At 36.3% G+C, this 24,554-nt stretch overlaps 1 protein-coding gene across 1 annotated transcript in view; it reads left to right on the forward strand.

The window, feature by feature from the left end:
- The window catches only part of LOC131156281 (phosphoinositide phosphatase SAC6-like), a 90,814-nt gene that overhangs the window by 42,733 nt on the left and 23,527 nt on the right, over positions 1-24,554 (forward strand). Inside the window, exons 11-15 of the mRNA XM_058109829.1 lie at positions 1,917-2,003; positions 2,104-2,181; positions 10,967-11,037; positions 11,121-11,219; positions 14,175-14,274. Coding sequence (XP_057965812.1) covers positions 1,917-2,003; positions 2,104-2,181; positions 10,967-11,037; positions 11,121-11,219; positions 14,175-14,274 — 435 coding nt within the window. The remainder of the gene's footprint in view (positions 1-1,916; positions 2,004-2,103; positions 2,182-10,966; positions 11,038-11,120; positions 11,220-14,174; positions 14,275-24,554) is intronic.

A 24,554-nucleotide genomic window follows, 5' to 3' on the forward strand; every position in this document is an offset into this window, starting at 1 on the left:
GTAGTTTTTTTGTTTTTTTACGCATGTGCCATTATGTTATGGTTGACCTGTGGTCCCATTTTACTTTTTCTTTCATTAATATGAATGATAAACAAGAGAAACATCTGTAAATGTAAAAAACGGTATGGCAATCATACGGCATAAGTACTGTTCTTAGGTTAGTGGTGGAAGCTGGCCAATGGAGAAAACCAGAGGATGTAACAGGATCTTATTATCCATACTTTCATAATAACCTAATTTATTGAATTGTGCAAGAAACAATGTATCGAAAACAGCACTAAGAATTTTCCAGAAAATTAACTTAGATTGATTTTTTTTTCCCATCTTTACCTTTTTGCTCAGCTGCTTTAATTTATCTCAAAATTTTTAGGTTTTCGCCTTCTCAGCCCAAGCTATGGTGATGAGAAAAAGTGCTGATATTTTCCCCACTTATTCAATGTTTTGAAATGCCTTGAGAAGAATAGGTAAACCATTTAAGTAGATGACTGCATGGACCCTCAAATAGAGACATACACATCCACATGCAATAATAAAAAAAATGTGGAGGCAGTTCTTAGTCTTTCTTTTTTTGTCCCAAATGTTTTAATTTTTCCTGGATATTTTAGTAACTTAAAAAATTATACAACTAAATAAAAATTTTAGAAATGTAAATGAACAAAAAATAAGACAAGTTTCAAAATACTCATAGCCAGTCACTAACTCACATTTCCACCCTCTTTTTTTTTTTTTTTTTTTGTCCTCTCTCACATCACTTTATTTCTACTCCTTAATAATTTTTCTTCGAAAAGCCAACGGCATGTGTGTGGCTAGTCAATGTTGCTGGTAGCAAAAGGAGTAGGGGTAGACTTGAAATAACATGGAATGAGATAGTGAGGAAAATTTAATAGCTCTTAAACTGTTTGAGTAAAATGCCCTTGATCGTGTTACTAGGCACCCGTACACCCCATTGGCTGGTGTTTGGATTTTTTGTTGTATAAGCATGGCTACTAGGCACCCGTACACCCCATTGGCTGGTGCATGTGCATTCATGAATGTTGTATAGTTGCTTCAATGAAATTAGATAAGCATGACTAATGAGATTATTGACTGATTCTGAATCAACTTGAACATTATGCAGTTGTAATAAACTAACTCTTGATATCAGACAACTGACTTTCAATAACTTATTCGAATGATGCATGCAATGTGAAAATGTTTCTGCATTATCAAAAATGCATAGTGTGTGCATATATATAATTTGGATGAAAATGGATGTATAATAGTCAAACCATAAAAAGAATCCTCCCTTGCTATTGACAGAGATATTCCCATTTATTTATTTATTTTTTTTAAAAAAAAACAAGAGACAATACTGCCCAATGTACTTTGGTTCATGTAATCATACTATGACCCAATTGTAGAAGTTCCCTCAAATCCATCTCCAACCATTCTGCAGATTTCTTTGTGGAAATGGTATTACACTGCTCCAGGGTTTGAACATACATGAAAGCATGAATATTTGACCAATATAAAATGATCTAAAACCACTGTATAATCCAGTAACCAGCGCAATTTTGTGCTCGTTGCACTATGGATGAGGCCTCTACCTTGTCCTAAGGGAACGTTACAAAAATTGCTCATAAACCTCTTAGGATTGTTTATCCATGGCCAACAGCCATGAGATGGAAACAAATGTCTTATACTCATTCCGTATTAAATAGTATGTATTCTGCCAAACTAAAAATCACATAGATTGTGTGCCATCTTCGCAAATGTGCAAATCTTAACTTCTAGCTGGAGCCCAATAATTTTTTTTTTCAAAGAATTTTTTAATAAGAGCCAACATAAGCCTTCTTTAATCTCAAATTTTGTTACAATTACATATGATTTTACATCACATTTATTAGATGTTTATATGCTTAATTGCTTTTTTGCAGGTTCGAGGGTCAATTCCATTACTATGGGAGCAAATAGTTGATTTGACATATAAACCAAAGTTTGAGATTTTGAGGCTTGAGGAAGCAGTGAGTGTTATAGTTTCATCTTTTGCATGACCTTGTTTTACTGTACACTTAAGGTTTTTTCAGCTTTTAAATGGTTGCTACTCTGCCTTCCTTCCTGCAGCCTCGAGTGGCTGAGCGACATTTTCTGGATTTAAGAAAAAAATACGGGACAGTCTTAGCCGTTGATCTTGTCAATAAGGTGTGTGTTTTCTTAATCCTCATATCATCACCTTCTGTATAGTACTTTCTTGATTCCATAGTAAGTTGTTTGCACATTGTGGCACATTTAGAGTTATGTATACACCGACTTGATTCTACATTGTCATTGGATTAATTTTTACTTTGTGTTTGGGAGTATGGATTCTGAGGCTTGGATTTAGATTTGTATCGATTTGGAAGAAACTCATTATAATTTTGAACTAAATTATATCCATGGAAACCAAATTTCGACAAATTTACTCATGAGAGAGAGAGGGCCGCCTTCTTCCTGGGGATAATTTTTCTATGCAATTTCTTTTTTTTTTTTTTGGGTGGGGGGGGGGGGGTTCAAAGTGCATCCTATCTACAATAGGGAGAGTAATATCATATTCTATAATGTTAAAAAATTGTATGAGGGGAGTAAAAAAAAGGAATAATAAGCTGAAGCAATGTAACAATAATATCATATTCAATGATCGTGATGGTATACTATCTCTCTCTCTCTCTCTCTCTCTTGTGCGCAGGCGCATGTGCATGTGCAACCTCCTCTTTTCTCCTTGTCTTGCATAAGTTCAGTGTGACTAAATAGGATATGAGAGAAGAGGCTTGCAAAGTTTCAATCCCAGTTGAAGGGAAGACCTTGAATATGGGATTGGATAAATTGGGTGAGGTTAGGTGAGGTCGTGAGGGTGCCTCTATTTTTGGTTTTGAACACAATCTGGGATTGTCTTCTAGTTCTTCAAAGTGGTTTTCTGATGTGTTGTTGTTCGTCTTTGGAAGGTCAGGTACGGGTTTCTGAAGTGTTTTATTTGGAAGTGTGAGTTATTGGATTGTGATTTGAGGCTTTGAACAATGAAGAAAATTTTTGGAGTTAGGTTTTGGTTGGAAAGGAAACAAGTTTTCAGTTTGATCCCGGAGGGTCAAAAGGAGATGGGCGCGAGGCGTTTTGTGAGAGAATTTAGTGTGTTTGCTATGGATCTCCTTCCTGGTGCTAGTACTGCAGGCAAAGGAAGTCAGTGAGGTAATTGCTCATGAAGTTAGGTTGTGTTGGCAGATAAGAATGGCCCATGCAAAGGAAGTCAGCATGGTAATCATTTGTTGTGCTAGGTTTTGTTGGCAGAGAAAAAAATAGTTTTGTTCTCATCTTGGTGGTTAAATGTGAGTGAAGGAACTTGGGGATTCGTTGCTGGAAGCCAATAATTCTCTTCCAGAGTCTAGGATTCCCACAGTGAAAACAACTAGGGTTTCAGTCAGGGCTGTGAGGGTGATAGAGGTGGCCAGGGTTTCTCTTCAGGAGGATTTTGTGAAGATTAGGTGGAGTGGGCCTGGTTGCTTGATGATTGTTCTGGAACTGGGCTGGCTAGTGGAAAGTATGGACGCTTGCTTATTTTAAAATGGGCTAGTTAAACAAACAGGGTCAAAACCAGGTTCATATTGGTTTGGACCTGGACCAATCTTTGGAAAGGAAGGGAGGCTTGGTTATTTCCCTGAAGGTTTCAAATTGCAAGTTTTGTGGCAATGGGAACAGTGCAAGGAGCAGTTCTGTTCATACAATGTTTCAAGTGGTGGGAGGGCATCTTTTACAGAGAAAAGGAGGTAATACTAGTCGGTTATCTGGGTGTGATAAATCTTCTCCTCATGGGTTGTCAAGAGAAGTTGAGGATGCTAATTGTGGAAGAACTCAGGTGGAGCAGGGCTTTCAGCCCATTAGAGGTTAGGGTGAGGAGATGTTCAATAATGGCTTGCATTCAGAGGTGGTGCGTAGATCTGGAGATATGAAGGATGGCAAGGGTTGCAATAAGATTGAGGATTTGAAGGTGTATAAACGTTGTTCATTGAGGAAGGAGGGACTGGGTAAGAAAAATCCTCTTCTTGTTGATTGAACGAGCTCAGACATAAGAAACTGCTTAAAAACAATTCTGTAGGTAATTTTTATGTTGAGGAGTCTCAGAATTGCTCTAAGGAACACTTAGGTAAGGATAAAGGAGGAAGTTGTATTGAGAATGAAAATAAATGGGGTTATATTTCAGAAAATGACAGTGAGTGTAAGGTGATTTTATCTGCGACAGTGGTTTATTGTTGGGTGACTTCCACCAATAATTTGGTTATGTTTCTGACTCTTCTGCTGTACTTGGAAAAATTTCTCATGTGCCTCCTTCCCTCCTTGAAGGTTTGGAGGATGCATCTATTTCTTAGGAAAGGGGTTTGGGTGAAGGCTGCAGTGGGTAATCAATGTAGGGATGTGATTTTATCTACCCCTGGCTGATCCAGGATGGAATGAAGTTCACTTGGATGATGCTGAGAGAAAAGCAAAGAAAGGACACCATGAATTGCAATGGGAACGGCTTAAGGAGGGGTTTTCTTTTTCACAGATCGTTAAGTTTTGTTTTGATTTTCTTCCTTTTCCATTTTTTTTTCTTTATTTTGTTCTTTTTCTTGCTTTCAGGATCTTTTTTCCTCTCTTAGCTTGTATGTTCTCTCTTCTAATTTTTAATATATTTCTTTTGCTATCCAAAAAAATAAAATAAAATTATAGTTCATTTAAAAATAGAGGAAAAATGTCAGTTTGTAGGCTAAAGTTAGTGCAACCTGTGTCCCTCATTGCGAAAGTTGGTCAAGGTTGTGGGATAATATGTCGTGACTTTTTAATTCTTTGTTGGATGACTTTGACCGAGTGGAACACAAAGAGAGGTTTCTGCAGCAGACCTTGTATAATTGGGATAAGTTACACAAACATGTATGCACATATTTATACGTGCTTGCATGCAACATATATATGCATACAATTTTTTTTTTTTTTTAATAGAAAAGTAAAGATGTTACTTGATTGAGAAGAATGTGCAGTCAAGGATAAGAAGTCCTTCAACAATGCAGAAAGAGGGTGAATGAAAAAGAGAGCATAATCAAACTAAAAGTGCTCTCCAGTTCCATTGTACATCTGAAAAGCGCATCCTGTTAAAACGCTACTGCAAAGGCCCATAGCCACCATGTACTATATCCTGTCCCAAAGCAAATAACTATTCAACCTCATTTTGGATTTTTGGTAAAGAATATGTGAATTCTCTTCCAACCAGATTCCCACGAAACAGCAAACACTGCACAACCCAATGACAGACCTGCAACCGTACTCCTCCCGAAACAACTAAAGAGATAGCTTACAGATCTTCCAGAGTCTTTGAGCAAATGCAATCGTCACCAAATGTACCAAGCAATCTGCTTCATAAACCCTAGTGAAAAGATCAATGAAAGAATAAATGTGAAGTAGTCTCAGAAGTCAGAATTGTTAAAAGACAACACACACACATTTGGGGACAATGCCTTTGAAGGCCTCCAACTGTACAACTGATTGTTGGTGTTAATTCTATTAAGAGCCAACGACCAAATGAATGCTTTAATGACAGATAGAACTTTGGCCTTCAAACCAAATATGACAATGGAGTGAAAAAAGATGAATTTGATTTAATCTGATGATCAAAGAAAGATTTACAAGAGAACCTGAAGAATCCAAACCCCAAACCTGAACATCTCTACTGTTTGAAATGTGGCCATCCTCTGATTGAGAAAGTAATGAAGAAAGCTACCTCCCTATCATTGATATTTCTTCAATAATGAAATAACATTAGAGATCAAAGAAGCAGAAATGATGCCATTATGAAACATGTGAAGACAATAAAGACGAGAAACATAATAGATAAGGCAGAATTCCCCCAAGCAGATATCCTCCCAGAAGTGTATACGGGACCCCTCACCCAATTTATATTTAGTGCAAGGAATGTGTAAATGGTAAACCTGTGAAATAAATCTCCAAGGACTTCTAGAGGAACATCTAGTGCCCAATTTAGCATCCCAAGCATTCGCTTGCATGCCAAATTTATTTATAATAACTCTATGCTACAGGGAGTTCACCTCTAAGGGAATCCTCTATTACCATCTACCCAGAACAGCTGTGTTTCAGACACCGATTTACAAATACCCAAGATCCTTCCTCCTTAGACCTACAAACTACCTCCCAACTAACAAAATGATCCATCTTCTTTCCCATCCCGGACCAAAGAAAATCCCTCGTTATCTTCACCATCTTATTAGTCACCCTTGCAGAAATTCTAGACAAAGATGAATATAATAAAGGGATACTAGAGAGGCACACTTGAATCATGGGGAGATGACCATCTAAAGAGAATTAAGCATTTATCCACCCATCTTAATGTGTAACCACCAGAGTCGCAGCAGGAAGACAACTCCATTACCCAGCCCCAATTTTGCTTTTCCCCAAATTAATTCTTAACCTTGAAATCTGCTCAATTTTTTGAAATATTGAGTAAGAGTAAGAGTATTAAGAATGACTACCACTTAGAAAGATAAGTGTCATGCACAAAATGTAAATGAGACACGATCATCTCCTCACTCTGCACCCCTACAGCTCTCACAAAACCCTAATTCAGTGCCTATTTGTTAATCTACTCAAAGTATCCACCACAAGAACAAATAGGGATGGAGAAAGAAAATACCCTTGCCCAACACCCCTCGAAGACCTAAACTGCAACTTTGGTTCCCATAAATAATAATCGAAAAGATATTTGAATTATGCCCTTTCATCCAATACCTCCATCGCTTGCAAAAATCTTTTTCTATAAGGAATTTTTATAGAAAATTCCAACAACCCAATGACAAAAAAAATCTTAAAATATCTTCAACAAATCCAACTTAACCACTTCCCTTGCAAAAAACTTTTTCTATAAGGAATTTTTCTAGAAAATTCCAACGACCCAATGACCAAAAAAATCTTCAAAAGTTTTCAACAAATCCAACTTAACCACATCCCAGCAATCCTGATAGAATACCCTAGTAAAACCATCGGGACCTCATCTCTCTCCAAATCAAACACAGCAGCTATAAATTTATCCCATGATATTTGAGCATTAGAGATGGGATTCGAATCCAAACTCTCAACCATAGTCTGAAAATAATCTTCCTTCGAACAACAGTCAATCAAACTAGCATCTTTAATAAATTCCCCTTCTTTTGTTCCCATTCTCCAATAACGCTGTCTATTATTACCATTGACCAATCTATAAAAAATTGAGTTGCAATAGCCCTTCCTTGCCCATTTAATTTTCGATTTTTGCCTCCAATTCCACACTTCTTTAAGCAACACACTCTTAAGCTCATTTTCAAAGAAACACGTTCCTCTTTTCTATCCAATGCATCAATATTCCTCAAAATATCTGCTTTCTGGACCCTAAAATCATCAAAGACTTCTCAACTCCAGTTTTTCTACATCCCTTTTTTCGAACTCTTAGTTTTTTCATCAACCTAAAACCTTTCTATCCTCATACAGGACACTCCCTCAAGTATCACTAACCAAGGAATGAAAAGAATGGTGATGTATTCACATGCTCTCAAATGAAATGGGATTGGACCCCACTTAACCTTTCTAGACTCTTAACAAAATAGGAGAATGATTGAAAATGGGTCTGGACAACACCTCTTTCGTCAGATTCCTAATACACCCTCCTCCTCACCACAAAAAAGAAATGTAACCGAGTGACTAGGTACTGCTCTCTTCCCTCCTCCTGAGCTAGAAAACAAAGTGTTCTTCAAATAAGATCTTTCAACCTACACTCCCTAATAGCTGCATACTTGAAGTGAATTTGAGACCCTGTTATTTTTTGAACGATGTTGAAATCACTTCAACGATCCACATAGGAGAACAAAACCCAAAACAGCAAAAGGCTCATCCCAAAAATAGGATTTGAGAGCCGGCCTAGTAGGACCGCATATAGATGTAAACCACCATTGACCCCTCCCTCTAACATGCGGTTAAACAGAAAGAGAAATGAAAATGGATTCAGCTCCAACACTGGATTCAGACTTCTTTTGTTGCATTTTGTAGGCTTTATTTTTTGGAGACGCAAGAAAGTACGAAGTTAGCTTGAGATATTGGACTGCCAATGCAAATTTCAGAGTCTTGAAGGTCTGCCACCATTCAGATTGAGGCCTTGCTGCAGTATTCTGAGATTTACTGCAACAAATTACTTTTTATTTGCGAGATTTGGATTTTGGTTTTAAGAAATCAATCTTCAGTTGTTTAGTACATACTGTTGGAGGATAAATTCAGTGTGCCAGGAGCATCTGTGAGAAATTGAAGTGAAATATTTGAGGAATCTCTTGAGACTATGAAGTCAGGGCAAGGGCCTTTTGGTATTTTAATGAATTTACACTACTTGGGTTCCACAGAAAGAGATTTAATGTTGCTTATCTATATGGTACATGTTTGAATTGATCCATATTGCTCTCCAGTTTTTTTTTTTTTTAAAATAGTGGGTTGATTCCACATATCTAGTTCCTAGTTAGCTGGAAAATCTCAACAATTGATAAAACCTAGGTGTCTTTAGTTTGATGGTTGTTCAGGTCCTCATACTTTCCTTGATTGTTTGGATGACACGGTGAATTATTTTAATTGATGTGGATTATTTGACTACTTAAGTATCTACTTGGCTATATAAAAACTTCTTGGTTTAGCAAAGCAATATTGGCAAAAATTTGAAAGGGACAAAAATTATCTTGGGGAGCCACTTGTTACCACATGGTCTGAAATGAGACATATTTTAAGAGAAAAGCATGCCCTACATTCTTATGGGGAGCAATTAGTGGACTGTGTTGTCTGGGCAACTTTCTTCTAGTGTCACTGATTATTACCTTAAATTTGTAGATCTCATTTGTTGGTGTTGTTTAGTGAGGAACCTAGAATGGTGATTATTTAAAAGAAATGGTTGAGGGATGAAATCAGAAAGCATATGATGGTACAAATTCAAAAATGTTGAATTACTCTATCTGAGGCTTACCATTTGGCTTTGGAAGCTGAGAGATTTCTCAGCCACCAACACATAACAACACTTCCTATTTAAAGAATTTTGTCGATCTGGATCAGTTTCTCTGTGCTTGTGGTATATTCCTAGTTCCTTCCAGGATGTTCAAGAGAAAACTCAAATAGCTGAGGATAACAATCAAATATCAGAAGTGCCCATGCAAATTGTTGCATAATTGAGTATCATGACTACATAAATGATTTACATGGTGCTAGTGCACAATTTTTTGATTCTTCTATGGACATGGGTTGAATCTTTTCAAAATAAGGCTGCAGACTTGTCTTCAGTGACCATAAACACTGTTGGAGCCTTTAGGCCTGAAATGGACCTTGACTTGTTACCAAACTTTGTTGTTGTGACTTGCAATGAACATCAAGATGAGTTGCCAAGTCCTAGGAAACATATATTTGTCAACGACCTTGCTCTTCAACTTCCAATTTCCATTTCTAACCCAAAGACTGAGGAACATTGGGTTGCGAAAATCCCCTTGAGATTATTTGTTTGCAACTAGTGGGCTTGTGCCTCCATCCATCGCTTCTTCCTCTACATTTTCCTTAAACAAATCTAGTGAAATATTATTGTCCATCATCCTAGAATATGGACTGAATGCATATTTTCTTGAGCTTTCAATATATTTGGATATTAAATTGATTTCTTGAGCTACCAATATGGTTGCAGCCCCCTACTTCCTGACCCACTTGCGAATAGGCCTAGGCCCAGTGGCCTGAGCCCTTTCTGCTTATCGTCTTGCTTGTTAAATGTTTCCCAGAGCCCATGTTACTTCCTTCGCCCATGGGCTTCTCCTTGGCTGAAGATCCAATCCAACTGTTTAAGCCCTCTGGCCCAACATTTGACGCATCCTGGGGCCCAGAAGAAAGTGGTCCATCCTGTTTATATTTGAGTATCTGTCATTTAAGGCGTCAAAATTCCTCTTCAGAAACTTCCGCCCATTAAACAGAACGTTCCCCTGCTGAACCAACACCAAATTTCTGTGGTCATAGGGTCAAATCACGCTGGAAAAACAAGACGCTATTGCCAGTGGTTTCTGGAGCATATCAACACATGCCAAACCTATTGAGAGCCTCTGAAACACACAGGCTCTATCATCCTTTACAGAATCAGAATCTCTCTTAAGATCAAAAGGCCCACAATCACAACACCTCCGGGATCCAGCCAGCTCCTACACTGTTCAAAACTGATTCTGCATAAGAACTCAATGCCCTTTTCAAATCTTGGAGAAATGACCACCAACCTGAAGCTTCAAACCCCTCAGGAATATGAACAGACTGATACCTACCTGCATCCGGAAAGTGCTTGAGATGCATGTAATGATCCCCTTGATTCTAGAATAACTTCAAGCTTAAAAAACCCCCTTGTACTCAGATTAACACACCATGGGATGATGCCATTTTCACGGGGTCCTGACCAAAATGAAACCATTTGACAATTACTAACCAGGAGAGTTCACCATTATCTATTACCAGAAAAGTAGTTGTCTTCCAGAAAATTCTGAAATATGATGCGAAACATTATCTTCCCAATCAGTATTTATTAATTTTTTGTTTACTTTGGAGGAACGATGAATGCCCATCATAGGTCTTTTTGGAATGATGACCACCCATAATTACCAGTGCCTATCATGCTACCCTCCAAAAAAAACAATGAAAACATGGTTCAGCAAGAAGGCAAGTCTTATGAAGAGGAAAGACATCTTGGTTCCCAGCAATCATACCTGTCTAGCATGACAAGCCCAATATAATTCTGTGATATTTTTTCATACATATTTTCGCACATGCTTGCATGCACCTACATATATATGCATACATTCATGTGCAGAGATGCTTGCATACATTAAAAGTTCGCTCAATTGACTACATATGAATTATTCATTGATAATATATGTTTATCATCAAACAGCATGGAGGTGAGGGACGCTTAAGTGAAAAATTTGCTAATGCAATGCAGCATCTAATCAATGATGATGTAAGGTAGAAATCTCCGTTCAAATAATCAATTTGTTCCCATTTTTATTTATCCTTCCGCTCTGTGCTGAGACCAACTGATATTGTAGATATCTGCATTTCGATTTTCATCGGATTTGTGGGCACGTTCATTTTGAGCGCCTCTCTATTTTATATGAACAAATTGCAGATTTCCTTGAGAAAAATGGGTACGGTTTCTCTTTAAGGTTATATATATATCTTCTTTAGGCTTTGTTAATGTACTAGAAGATTTTTTATTTATCTTTGTTTTTCATATTTGTAACATTGTTTTGTTGTGAATTTTGTATTTTACCACTGAGGTATGGTACAGTTTTAAATTTGATCATGGACATTTATGGTTCTTTTGGCCTAGGTACCAAGCATGGTAGCAACTTAAGAGACTGAATTTTATTTTAGAATATTAATGTACTGTTTAATGTTAGATTACCACTTTACCTAAAAGCTTAAGCTACTAGGTTGTGGGCCAACAATGTATATCTCTCCTTAACAAAATATAGTAATGACATGAGTGTTGGGTAGTATTCAACATGTATTAGAAGTGGTCATATCACTCGGAACATGAACATTTTTTTTTTTTTTTGTTAAATAATTTAAATTGTCATGAATACACTGTTGGCAGCCAACAATGATGCAGGATGTTTGTTGTGTCAAATGTAAGGTCACACAAAAGACTGCAGCTTTTGTGAGTTGAGTTTGACCTAATTAATCTTTGTTATCTTTGGCTGCATATTTGTATAGGTTAACATGAGAACTGAACCAAACCAGCCCCATTTGGTTGGTTTGGCACTTTGGCTCATTTAGTCAGTCGGTTTACCTGTAGGTTATAAAATTGAATACATATGGATATGCAGACTAGCTAAAATGCACTTAAATTGCACATGAACATGTTGATTGTTGATGCATGGAAAATGGAATAGTAGATTTGAAGTGTGGATATCATTGATTGCAGTGAGTTTGTAGTAGATTTGAAGTGTGGACTTCATTGATTGCAGTGAGTTTGTAGTGCATTATGGAAATTGGATGTCAGTGGATGCTGTTGATTGAGATTGAATTTGTATCCACAATTTCCAGACTAGTTTAAGTGATTCTTTTAATATTCCAAGTCCTTTTGGGTGCGTTTGTTTCACAGGCTAAGGTTTTCACTATGGACTGTGATCGCTATGGAATTATCCTCTCACATGTTTTGTCTGCCATGGGCTGAATTTTTGTTCTTGTTGGTTTTTACACCTGAGCCTGAGCTGGCTGGTTGTTTTTTATTTTTTGGGGTGGTTGTGGGGGTGGGATGCAAGGAGGTGGGGGAGCAATCAACTGCACCTGTTCTTGGGCTGTGAAGATCTTAGCCAAGCTTAGCTACCCTTAGTCTGCAAAACTTTTTTTTTTTATAAGTAATAAGTTTATTGATATAAAATATGAACATCAAGTACACAAGGAGTGTACATGGGGTAAACAAATCAAAAATAGAAATTACAAGATTCTCGTAAATCAAAAACAGAAGAAAATGATTGGTTTCGCAAAGCAGCCAACCAATCCATCAAAGTTGTAAAGAAAAATAGCTTCAGGTCCAAAATGAATCTTTCCTTATCTTCAAAACACCTACTATTTCTCTCCCTCCAAAGACACCACAATAAACAATGAGGAACTATCAACCAAATAAACCCATTTCGATAACGACCAAATCTGCCTTGCCAACATGCTAGAAGTCCCACTACAGATTGCGGCATAACCCAGCTCACTCCAAACAAGCCCAACACCATAACCCACAAGTCCATTGCAACCGGACAATGAATAAAAAGATGATCAATCGTCTCATTATTACACTTGCACATGTAGCACCAATCCAATATCCAAACCTTTCTTTTTCGTAAATTGTCAATCGTTAAGCATTTCCCTAAAGCAGCAGTCCAAACGAAAAAAAGCTACTCTAGATGGAATTTTCTGTTTCCAAATACTTTTCCAAGGAAAGCCACAATCTTTGGAGCCCATTAAAATACCATAATAACCTTTAACCAAGAAGTTATCCTCACCGAATCCCTTCACTGATGCACCATATATGGTATCCATAAAACCAGTCAAGGCCTCTAATTCCCGAAGATGCATACCCCTAAAGAAACTTACATCCCAAAACAAGACTCCATTATCAAACTTCATAAGCTCAGCCATGCTAGCTTCTTTATCTCGGAAAAATCTATACAAATCAGGATAGCTGACTGCAAGAGACATCTCACCACACCAATGGTCTTGCCAAAATTTCACTTTAGACCAATTTCCAATATCATATAGAACGTGGCAAGAAAAAGAAGGCCATCCCTGACTAATATTTTTCCACAAGCCAACACCATGTGGACCATTAACAGGCCTAGTACACCAACCACCTCATTCACAGCCGTATTTCACCTCTATCACTTGCCTCCACAGAGCAGCCTTCTCCATCCCAAATCTCCATAACCACTTCCCAAGCAAAGCTTCATTAAACTGTCTTACCTTCTTTATCCCCAAACCATTCGAAGAAATGGGAAAGCAAACAGTATCCCATTTAACCAAATGGAATTTTGGTTCATCACCAATGCCACCCCATAAAAAATTCCTTTGAAGTTTCTCAATACAGTTAGCCACAACAGCAGGAATAGGATATAAAGATAGAAAGTAAGTGGGAAGCTTAGATAGAGTGCTTTTAATTAACGTGACTCTACCTCCCTTAGATAAGTACAAACGTTTCCACCCTGCTAACCTTTGTTCTATCTTCTCCAAAATTGGGTTCCATTTTGTCTTATCCTTGAATTTGGCTCCCAAAACTAATGCATCCTTTGTATTTTTTGTATTTGACCCTATCTGTTTAGTTATCTTTTTTTTTTTTTTTTTTTGTATTTGAACCTATATTTTCAGTTATCTGGTACTGTTTCTCATTTGAATATGTATAAAAGCATGCACTTGTTTTCGGTATTATCTGATTACTTGGCTGAATCATTGTACTGTGTCTTTTTTTTTTTTGGATAAAAGAAGAATTCAATAGGAATCTGCCTTATTATTATTATTATTATTATTATTATTATTATTATTATTATTATTATTATTATCATTAAATATTTCCTGATTTGCCTTATTACTTTGTATGAAATTGGTAGGTATCTTCTGTTGAATGAAAAAGGTGAGAAAATGAAGGAGCAACTTGGGGTTGTAAGGACCAATTGTATCGATTGCTTAGACCGTACTAACGTTACACAGGTAGATGAATTTCCTTTAGCTTTTTCAACACAGAAGGTTCAGATAAGGCAAGCATGCCCTTTTTTAAAAATTGTTTTAGAAGAAAAAATATATTAAATGAGAACAAACCAAAGTAACAATGAGTAACAATGAGAGAATGTTGAAGGATATGCGGTTTTTCTAGATTCTGCAGTTTTGAGTGGTGGCTCTTGCTTTCTTCTACATGGAGTTATTGACCTTAAAATTCACAATTTATCAGCTTCCCCTTATTGTGATTATATTCAACAATCATTTTTAGGAGAGATGAAAGAAATTACTCAGGACATAATGAAATGCTTCTGATGTGTTTTAATAATAATAATACGTAGTACTCTAGGCCCCTGCGTGCTTCCTAGGGATTGTAAGATGTATGCAATCTTAGCTCCATGTTTATGAGATGTGAGCATTGAATTAATTTTAAGTGGTTGACAAATATGTGAACTTTATTAATTGAGAATGAATTCATTGAGGGCCTGCTTGGCATCTTTTTTGTTTTCTATTTTCGTTTTAGAATGATGAAGAAACAGACTATGACAATGAGTTTGTTTATGTTGCTAGTTTTCTATTTCTATTGTTGGTTTTCAATTATTTTTTAAAAAACTAAAAACAAGATTTTATGGTTTTTGGTTGTTTTAATAATCTGTTGTCAAAATATTTTGTTATCCATAACTAATTTTTGTGGATTAGATCATTCATTTTATACATTAATTTTTAGTTGAAAGAAGAATAAAATGATTATATGAATTTAAAATATAATTAAAATAAAAATGTGCATAACATTTCTAAAAATTTGAAAAGGATAATCAAAGTTTTTTACTATTTTTCAATTGTCATGTACAATAAGATCGTTCTTGTAATGCAAAGTGAGTTTTGAAATATAATAATTAAGTAAAATAATTATAATATTTTCTATTTTTATTATAAGATTTTTTTAATTTGTATTTTTTGGTATTTTTTTTATTTTAATCTTATTTTTTTAATTGTTATTTGATTCAAGGATAAACATAAGCATTTGTTCTATCAAGTTTTTAATTTGTTTTACTTCTAAAATTTTAACCAAATTGTTTTTTTTGTTTTCGGCAGTCTTTATTTTTGGTTTTCATTTTCATAACTTTTGATAGTGATGTGAGATGACCCCTGGTGTCTTAAAAAAAATATGAGAGCACTACACTAACATTCTTATGCATTAATTGACCAATAGGAGGAGGTAAGATTATTGTTCAAAATAACAATAAATATTTGCGTAATGGTAGCAGTTGTGGTGTAACCATTGCAGGCATTGTGCACATTATGTAGCAGGTAACATACACCACATTGAATTCATCTTTTGCATTAGAAAAATTATTAAGAACATAAAGATTCACATGCTTTGTTGCTGAATCCTATGTGCTAAAGCTTTAAATGATTTTTAGTAAATTTTAATCATTTTAAATATGATATATACTACAAGTATTTGATGTCATCTTGGTTGCTTTAGTTGCTATTGGTGAGATGAAGCATGCATTTGTTACTTTGCACTACTTTATTGATTATAAATGAAGTTTGAACTAAGAAATCATAAATACAAAGAAATATAAAATATATGATGCCATCTTTTGTGCTTTTTTACTCTCTAATGTAATTTTTTTTAATCCAAAAAGTAAAATATAGAATGTTCATGTGTTAAACGAGAACAAAATTGAATTTTAAAACTAACAATATTAATACAATGCTCTCCTTCAAAATAATATGAGACTTCAGCCTTGAGACAAATGCTTTAGACTCGAGACAAATTCCAGAATTTTGAACTTAGAACTAACAGAATAGAAGAAGAATGAAAAATAATTAGGAAATTCTACTATATATGGAAAATAAGATAAGTTCGTATCAGTAAGCGTGTATGTGAATGGTCTGTTTGGAGGCATTTCTTTGACGACTTAAGAAGGGACTAGTGTGCAGCTGTCCTTTAATCTTTTAGAACTTTATGATCATTTTGTTTTTGTTTTTGTTTTTTTAGTTTTTGGTTTCTTGCTTCACATTAAATGGAGGATGCCATATTCTCCTTTTTGTATATTCGTTTCTATTTTCTGATATGGTTCTTTGATTATGAGAAAAGATAAGTAATACACCTAGACTGATTGATAATGAGAACTTAAAAAATGTCTCTTAAGTCACAAAATTGATAAACTGCCAAAACAAGCTGTTTGCTTTTGGTGCAATTCTGTGAATAGGCTTCCTCTTGGTCTGCTTTAGAAAAAAGGCATATGTGCTTATTGATATGGACTTATCTTATTTTCCACATATATTTTAGACAACAAAAATGAATCTATTAACAAAGAGAATAATTACAGAGAATGGAGCATAAGAAATCCTCAGTAAAATAGAGAGCTAACAAAGAGACGCAATTACATTAAAGCTGCCTTTCAATCCTTTTGGACGTCAGATAGCGATAAACCATCGAAAACCCTGAATAAATGTGCCCAAAAAGAGGTATAAAAATTAACTTTCTCCCTAAGTAAAGGAGGTGTCTTCTTATTTCGGAAAATTCTGGCATTCCTTTCCATCCACATCACCTGTAGCACTGAAAACTGCGCAGACCCAAAAGTTCCTCCCTGTTTTGTTCTTCCCAAAGCCCCAACACTTTACATTTGAAAAGTCAAAGATAGATTTTGGAGCTACCCAGTCTTCTCCAAAAAACAAAAACAGATTGGTCCAGATGTGTCTTGCCACCTTACAATGAAGAAATAGATGGCTAGAACTCTCATTTGAGCCACTGCACAGCTACAAATATCTGGAGTAAGAGCTTTGTAGGGTCTCCTGATCTGTAACACATCATTCGTATTAATCTTAATGATATGAAAGTCCAAACGAAAGCTCGGACTTTAAATGGAACATTTGCTTTCCAAACAACTTTATATGACAAGAAAGGGCTACGGTTTGTGGATTTTGTGAGATTTGAGAAAAACGACTTCGGAGAAACACTCTGAAGTGTCCCAATCCAATGCCTTGTGTCCTCCCACAAAATTTTCAAGAAAGAATCCAACTCAGTAAATGAGTTAACTCACCAATCTCTCTCATTGAGACTCCTAAACAAACGGAAATCCCAAGAAAAAAGTCCCCCCCCCCCCCAAAAAAAAAAACCAAAAAAAAAGAAAAAAGAAATAGAAAGCTAATATCCCCCCAGAAGCGAAGTTTGTCCCCAGTCCCCACTTTGAAACAAATAAATGGAAAGAAAAGGAAAGCTAGCTGTGAAGGAAACTTCCAAGGACTTGAATGAGTAGCATTGCCACTTCCTTTGGAACCCCACCCATTCCTGTGCAAACCATATATACTCTTTATTACTCTATGCCATAAGGAATTAGGTTTTAAAGGAAATCTCTATAACCTTTTCTGAATTAAAGAAATGTTTTTAGAAGGAACATTACCAAGTCCCAGGCCCCCTTCAGACTTAGGCTTCCAGATAGCTTTCCAACAAACTAGGTGATCCCTTTTATTCACCCCATTATCAGACCACAAAAAAGTCCCTCGTAATCTTTTCCAACTTCCTAGCCACCTAGGAGGTAATTTAAAAAGGGATAGATAACAAATGGGAATGTTTGGCCAGGGAAGCATTAATAAGCATTATTCTACCTCCTAACAAGAAACAAGCCTTCTTCCAACCTCCAACCTATTCCCACTTTCTCAATCACAGTATCCCAAAAGCATCTGACAGAGGATTGCCCAAGAGGAAGACCAAGAAATGAAAGCGAGCAAGAAAGGGATTCACAGCCTGCTAGAGATCTAAAACTCTCAAAATCTATGCTACACAAATTGATACCCGCTAGGCCACTCTTAGACACTAATTTTAAGCTTGAAATTCTCTAAAAAATTCTAAGAAACACAAATAATCTTATGAAATTTCACAGCATCATTCTCAAGGGAAAAAATAGTAGGATTTTTTAGCTTAAGATGAGACATCTCCACTTCCTCTTTTCCTATAAAAAGACCACTAATAATTCCTAGATCCTGAGCATGGGATACTAACCTGCTCTAGATATCCACAACTAGAGTGAACAAGAAAGGGGATAACGGATCTCCTTGTCTCAACCCCCTTGAGATGTTCAACCAATCCCTAGGCTGACCATTAACAATCACGGACATTTGAAAGAATTGAGGCATCCTTCTATCCACTTAAACCAAAGACTCCCAAATCCCTTACTCCTGGGTACATTCAAGTCTTTTTCAAAACCTAGTTTAAAAATCACTCCTTTTCTATCCTTCCTCTTCACATCCTCGACCACCTCATTGGCTGCCAAAACAGCATCTAAGATCTGCCTGTCTAATGAAAGCAGATTGTGCCAAAGACTCCGTGCCCCCCAACACCTCTCTAATCCTTTTCGAAAGAACCTTTGTTAGCAACTTATAACCATCACCAAGCTGATAGGCCTAAAGTCCTTTACTCTTCTAGACCTATCCTTTTTAAGGAATCAGTGCAATGAAAGTAGATTTCATGCTCTTGCACATCCCCATGTTTGTGAAGGCATAAAGTTCCCCCTTACATTTAAAGCGCTTGGCTACCCTGTTAAGATTGAACTTCTACCAAGCCAGGTACCCTTATTGTGTGTTCAGCCATGGGTCTCCATTCCTATGAAATTCTCTTATGGACCTATCCTTTTCAGGAATCAGAGCAATTAAAATAGAATTCCTGCTCTTGTACACCTTTTCATTCCTATGAATTTCCTCAAAAAAATTCAAGACATCATCCTTTTTTTTTTTCCTTTTTTTTTTTTTTCTCCCTACTTATCTTGAAAACATACCGATTGCTAGTCTGCTAGTGCTAGGGTTTGGTTGGGCCTTTGGGAAGGGGAATAGACGGTGAGATGATTTAGATTTTGGGTAAAGAGTCTAGTCTAAAGAAGAGAGAGAGTCTAAAGATTAGTCTGCTAGTGCTAGGGTTTGGTTGTGCCTTTGGGAAAGGAGAATAGAGAGGGAGAGAGACTAATGGGCTGGAGATCATGGTGGCTGATAGGCAATGCTGGAAGTAGGCAGCAGATGGCGTGGCTGCATTGATGGATCTGTGCTTGTGAACAAATACGGGTTGTTGGTTTGCTAGTACTGAAACCGAAATGTTAACCAATAAAAATCAAAATTCTAAACCGAACTGTACTGTAAAACAGTTAACTGATTTTATGGTTTAGTTTGGTTCGGTTTCTCCTGCCCACTCATGCGTAGAAGTTTATCCATGAAATCATCTATTGTTTCTCTTGACACATTACTAATTTCTGTGGTAAAAACAAACTGGTACAACCAGCCATTTTTGGCTTGGGATCTTGGGCAACACGAGAAGAATGATAAAATGTAATTGAATAATTGCAAGATTGGAGGCTAGTCTTGTATGTGGAGCATAATTTGTTTTCCTCCTTGATTAATTATGTTTAATGAGAAAGATTTTGGACAATTATTCTCAAGAGGGATTGGATTTGGGTTGCAAGTGAGGGCAAATGCTAGTTCATTGGTGAGTTGGTATGGGGTATCATAATTCTTTTAGAGCTTATAGAAAGGTATCTAACATCAATCTTTTGGTTTATGTCTTTGTATGCATTGTTGAATACGAGGGATGGCATATATCTTATATGGTGTTGAGTGATGATGAATTTTAGTTGGTAACAATGCTTATGATCTTGTTTTGGTTTGGACCTTGTGGTTTACCTAAGGAAGCAAGGGGTTTACTCTTGAGGGTGGCCTGTGGATCCATTAGGATGAAATTATTAGCTAACAAAAGGGGTCATTTTTTGTTCTTGATGATATTCAAGTGTAGGGTCATATACAGTCTATTTGATTCCTAGTGGGAGTGGAGGCTTGAGGTTGGTGGATGCTCCTCCAAGCTTTGAGGGGGATAATCTCATTAGGTTAGAAACTGGTGCACAGAAGAACCTAGGATTTAGTTTGCTATGTGGCGAGTGTGGTCAAATTATAGATGGAGGTATGGTGATTGTGGAGAGAAGATTAGTGCCTTCTAGAGGCTTTTGCCTAGAGGATCATGTGCTGATGTGCTCAGAAAACCTCTAGTGAAGGATTTGGGTCATGTCGGCAAAATCTTCGTCCAAAACGAGGGATTCAATTGTTACCTTACAAGGAAGGGTCTCATTTTTGAGAAAATATTCGATACACTTGTCTAGTTACATGCTTATTAGTACACTAGACCAATAATATTGTGCCATGCATCCATGGGTCAAATTTGGAACCTGTTTATTTTGAATGAATTAAGCATTCATAATTGTTTGTGGCTTGACATGCCAGGTACATGGCTGCACTGCCTTGGTTTTATTGTACTAGTCATTATGTACACTGGGTATACCTAATAGTTTCTCCTACTAAAATTACTATTCAAATTTTAAATCTAATGGGTTAGAGAGTTTGAGTGCATTGGGCCTAAGTCTAATGGGCCCGATATCAGAAGCTGTTTTCACTTGTGGATTGAATGAAATGGAAAGCTAAATCCTATGAGGTGCCGTGATGGAACCAGATGATTTGGGTTTAGGTAAGCCCATTGCGTCACATGGAGTGGTTGATTCAGGAAGGATCCAAGTCGAATTGTAGGGGTCTCGCTAAATTGTTGTTGCATAGTAGATAGACAATGCACTTGAGCCTAATGTGAAATTGAAGCAAGTGGAAAACTAGTCTTCATAAAGGGGAGAGGTGAGTTATAAGACACAGAAATGAAACGACTACAATATTCTAGTCAATTATTGTTGTTAAACAAGCTTTATCTTCTCTGATGTCTACAGTAAGGGGATCAACACAATTATGTGAAGAGTTTGAATCAGGGCGGAGCTCGCCTTTTTTGAGTTGGATGATGAGATAGGAGTATGTGTGAGTTTGAAAAGGTTTTTTTCTAGATCAGTTGATGGTAGAAAATGGGGTAGAAGAAGAAGGCGATATTCCTACATTGATGGAGTTTCATATATTCTAGTAGATTTGGGTGAGTGCTCTTTGTTTGTGTAGCAGGAAGGTGGGGAGTATTATCCTAGGAGGCTCTTTAAAGAAGCACAAGTTGGTGTTCACCATTTGAAGAATAGTGGCTACTCGAAAGGAGGCTTGATAGAGGAGGGATCTTTGGCCATCATTCCATTTCGTGAGTGCCATTCTCCTAATGCCCCAGGGAACTCCATTTTTGATAGGGTGGTGGTGAAATTGTACAAGAGTCTATGATGGAGGATCAAGTGAATTTGATTTCCCAAAACTATATTCTTCCTACTCTTAATTCACCCAACTTCATTCATATTTCTTTGGGCCAAAGGAAGGAACCTAATAAGGGAGGAGTCATTGCAATTAGTCCAATAGGGGATGAGAAAGACCATAGTATTAAAAATAAGTATATAACGGCTGTTATGGATGTTATGTAATGGTATTGGAGGCTTACGGAAGTGTTTTGAGGCAATGTCTTAGAGATACGCTAATTCACAACCGTACTGGCCATTATAGTAACATAAGAGCCTTAACAGTTGTGAATTGGTGTACCTCCGAGATATCATAATTTTTGTTATGGTACTGTAACGGTTGTTACGAAATGTTATGGGCTGTTATAGGCTGTTCAAGTGCCAGACTGGCCATGAATGATTAAAATAGGTTTTTTAATCCTTATTTTGCATTTTCCCCTCTATTTTCCCTTTTTTGAAGCTTAGAAACTGAATTTTAAGTTGGTTTATTTAGTTGGTGATTTTTTTTTAGTAAGAAAAATCATTTTTTAGGTTTATTTTCCTTGACATTTAGTATGCATTTTTCAATAACTAACATTAAAAGAAATCCAACTTTTTCTCTCATTAAATTACATATTTTTGTATTCTATATTCTTTCAATTTTATTTTTTATGTTTTTCTTACACCTGTTTGGAGATTAAAATATGTTCTATTGTATGCAATTTTGTTCTTGTTTAACGTATGAACAGTCTATATTTTATTTTTTGGATAACAAAAATTCCATTAAAGACTAAAAGAGTAAAAATATTGCATTCTATATTTCTTTATATTAATGATTTCTTAGTTTGAATTTTACATATAATTTATAAAGTAGTGAAAAGTAGCAAATGCATGCTTCTTTTTGCCAAAAGCAACTAAAACAACCAAGACAACATCCCATACTTGTATATGTTACACTTAAATAGATTAAAATTTATTAAAAATCATTTAAAGAATTAGCCCATAGGGTTCAGGGATCAAAACATGTGAATCTATGTTCATAATAAGTTTGCTAATGCAAAAGATGAATTCATGGATGCAGTGAACGTTACTCATTACGTAACATCCGCGACGTCTGCATCTGTTACACTGCAACTGTTACACGAACCGTTAGAATTAGTTAAAACCAAGAGAAAGATAATCAAGACCCACAAAAACTCTTTGTGGATTGGATATTAAATTAGTGGGTCCTTTAGGGCAAGAGTTGAAAGTTGTAGTTACCCGCAAATCCTATGAGAGGAAAAACAAAGAGGCTTTAGAAGGAAGTGAATAAGTCTATCCACTTATATCAATTATGGGGTGGGGGTGTGTTGAGGCAAAGGGGGTGGTGGTAAAAGTGTTAAGTTATGAGGATTATTAGTTGTAATGCTAAGGGTTTAGGGGATGTTAGGAAGATGGGGTTGAATAGGAGGTTCTGAATTGACATTCTCTTGATATTGCTTTCTTTCAAGAAACTCTTAAGAGTGTGGAGTGTGGCTAGGTGGGAGCATATGTCTAAGGAGTCGGTGGTTCTCTTTGTTTAGGGGTTGAGAGCATTCTTATTGTTTGGGATACTTGATCAATTTCTAGAGTTTATAGCCATGCAAACTTATTTTCCCTTTTAGTTTTTCTAGAGGTGAGAGGTAGGGGTCAGTGGTGGTTCACTTTGGGTCATGGTCCTTCTAGACCCACTTTTTGGCTATATTTCTAGATGAGGTATGCAGAGTCTATGCTTTTTGTTACCCTAGGTGGACTTAGGGGGTGATTATAATATAGTGAGATTTCTAGGAAGAAAACAGGGGAGGAAGAATGATCTCAAGTATGCAAAATTATGGTAGGTCTATTCTTCATTTCGATAATGCTTTATTCTATCAATTAGTGGGTGGGGAGAGGGCAGTTTCTAGTTGCTTATATTGGTTCTTGTTATGTCATAAGTGGAAGGATGAGTTTTCTTATGTTTCAGAAATTTTGTGCAGACCGGTGTTGGATCACTACCCTATTTTGTTGGATTCTAGGAAGGTGAAGTTGGGTCTTACACCTTTTCTTAGTTTGAGAATACTTGGCTTTTATAATGATTCTTTTTCATCTTAGGTTAGTGTTTCTTGGAGTGTGGATTCAAAGAGGGGTTGGGAAGGTTTAAGGTTGATGAGAAAACTTAAACATCTTGAAGTGGCTTTGACGAAGTTGAATATTGAGGTTTTTGGGGATTTTAGGATTAAGAAGACTAGAATCTTCGGCGAGCTTGATTTCTTGGGCGGGAAAGATGAAGGAAGGAATCTTTTGGATGATGAGACAGCTAAGTGATTTTCATTGAAAAATTAGTTAGAGGATATTGGCTTTAAAAAGGAAGTGGGGCGTTGGGGGCAAAAGGCAAAATATAAATGGCTTAGAGAGGGTGATTGTAATTCAAAATTTTCCCAAGGTTTGGTACTAGTAATATGTAATGGAACTAGATTAGTGAATTGGAGCTAAGGGGGAGCTAGGTTATTTCAGATCCTCATTTGATAGTGGAAAAAATTTCAATTTTTTTTTTTTTTCAGATGTGCTTGAGAAAGATACAGATAAGGCTCTAAGTCCGCATGGTTCTAATATGGCTTTCTTTCAAGATTTTTTGGGTTATGATTAGGGTGGATTTGTTGGAGATCGTTGATGAATTCTTTTTAAATGGAATCATGGGTAAAAGCATTAATTCTACTTTCATCACATTTTGCCTAAGAAGATACATATTTTAAAGTTTATGATTTTCAACCTGTTAGTTTAGTGACTACTGTGCACAAGATTATTGCTAAATTTTTCATTAATAGGTTGGGTTATGTGTTAGGAGATATTTGTTTCTTAGGCTTAAAGTACTTTTGTTAGGGTAGTTAGATCATGGATGCTATTTTGGCAGCTAATGAGGCAGTGGAGGATGTGTTTTATTTTTGGTGAAATATAAGATGCATAAATTACCAAAATGGGAAAGGGTACAACAATTACAAGTCTGATATCTAGCCAACAAATGTAGCTGTCAAAAAGACAGGAACTAAACTTTAGAGAATCAAAGCCTTTCACCTCGATGAATTTAGATTTTTAATCTTTAATGATTTG

This window comes from Malania oleifera, chromosome 1, assembly GCF_029873635.1.
Source record: "Malania oleifera isolate guangnan ecotype guangnan chromosome 1, ASM2987363v1, whole genome shotgun sequence".
In the NCBI taxonomy this organism is placed as follows: Eukaryota; Viridiplantae; Streptophyta; class Magnoliopsida; order Santalales; family Ximeniaceae; genus Malania; species Malania oleifera.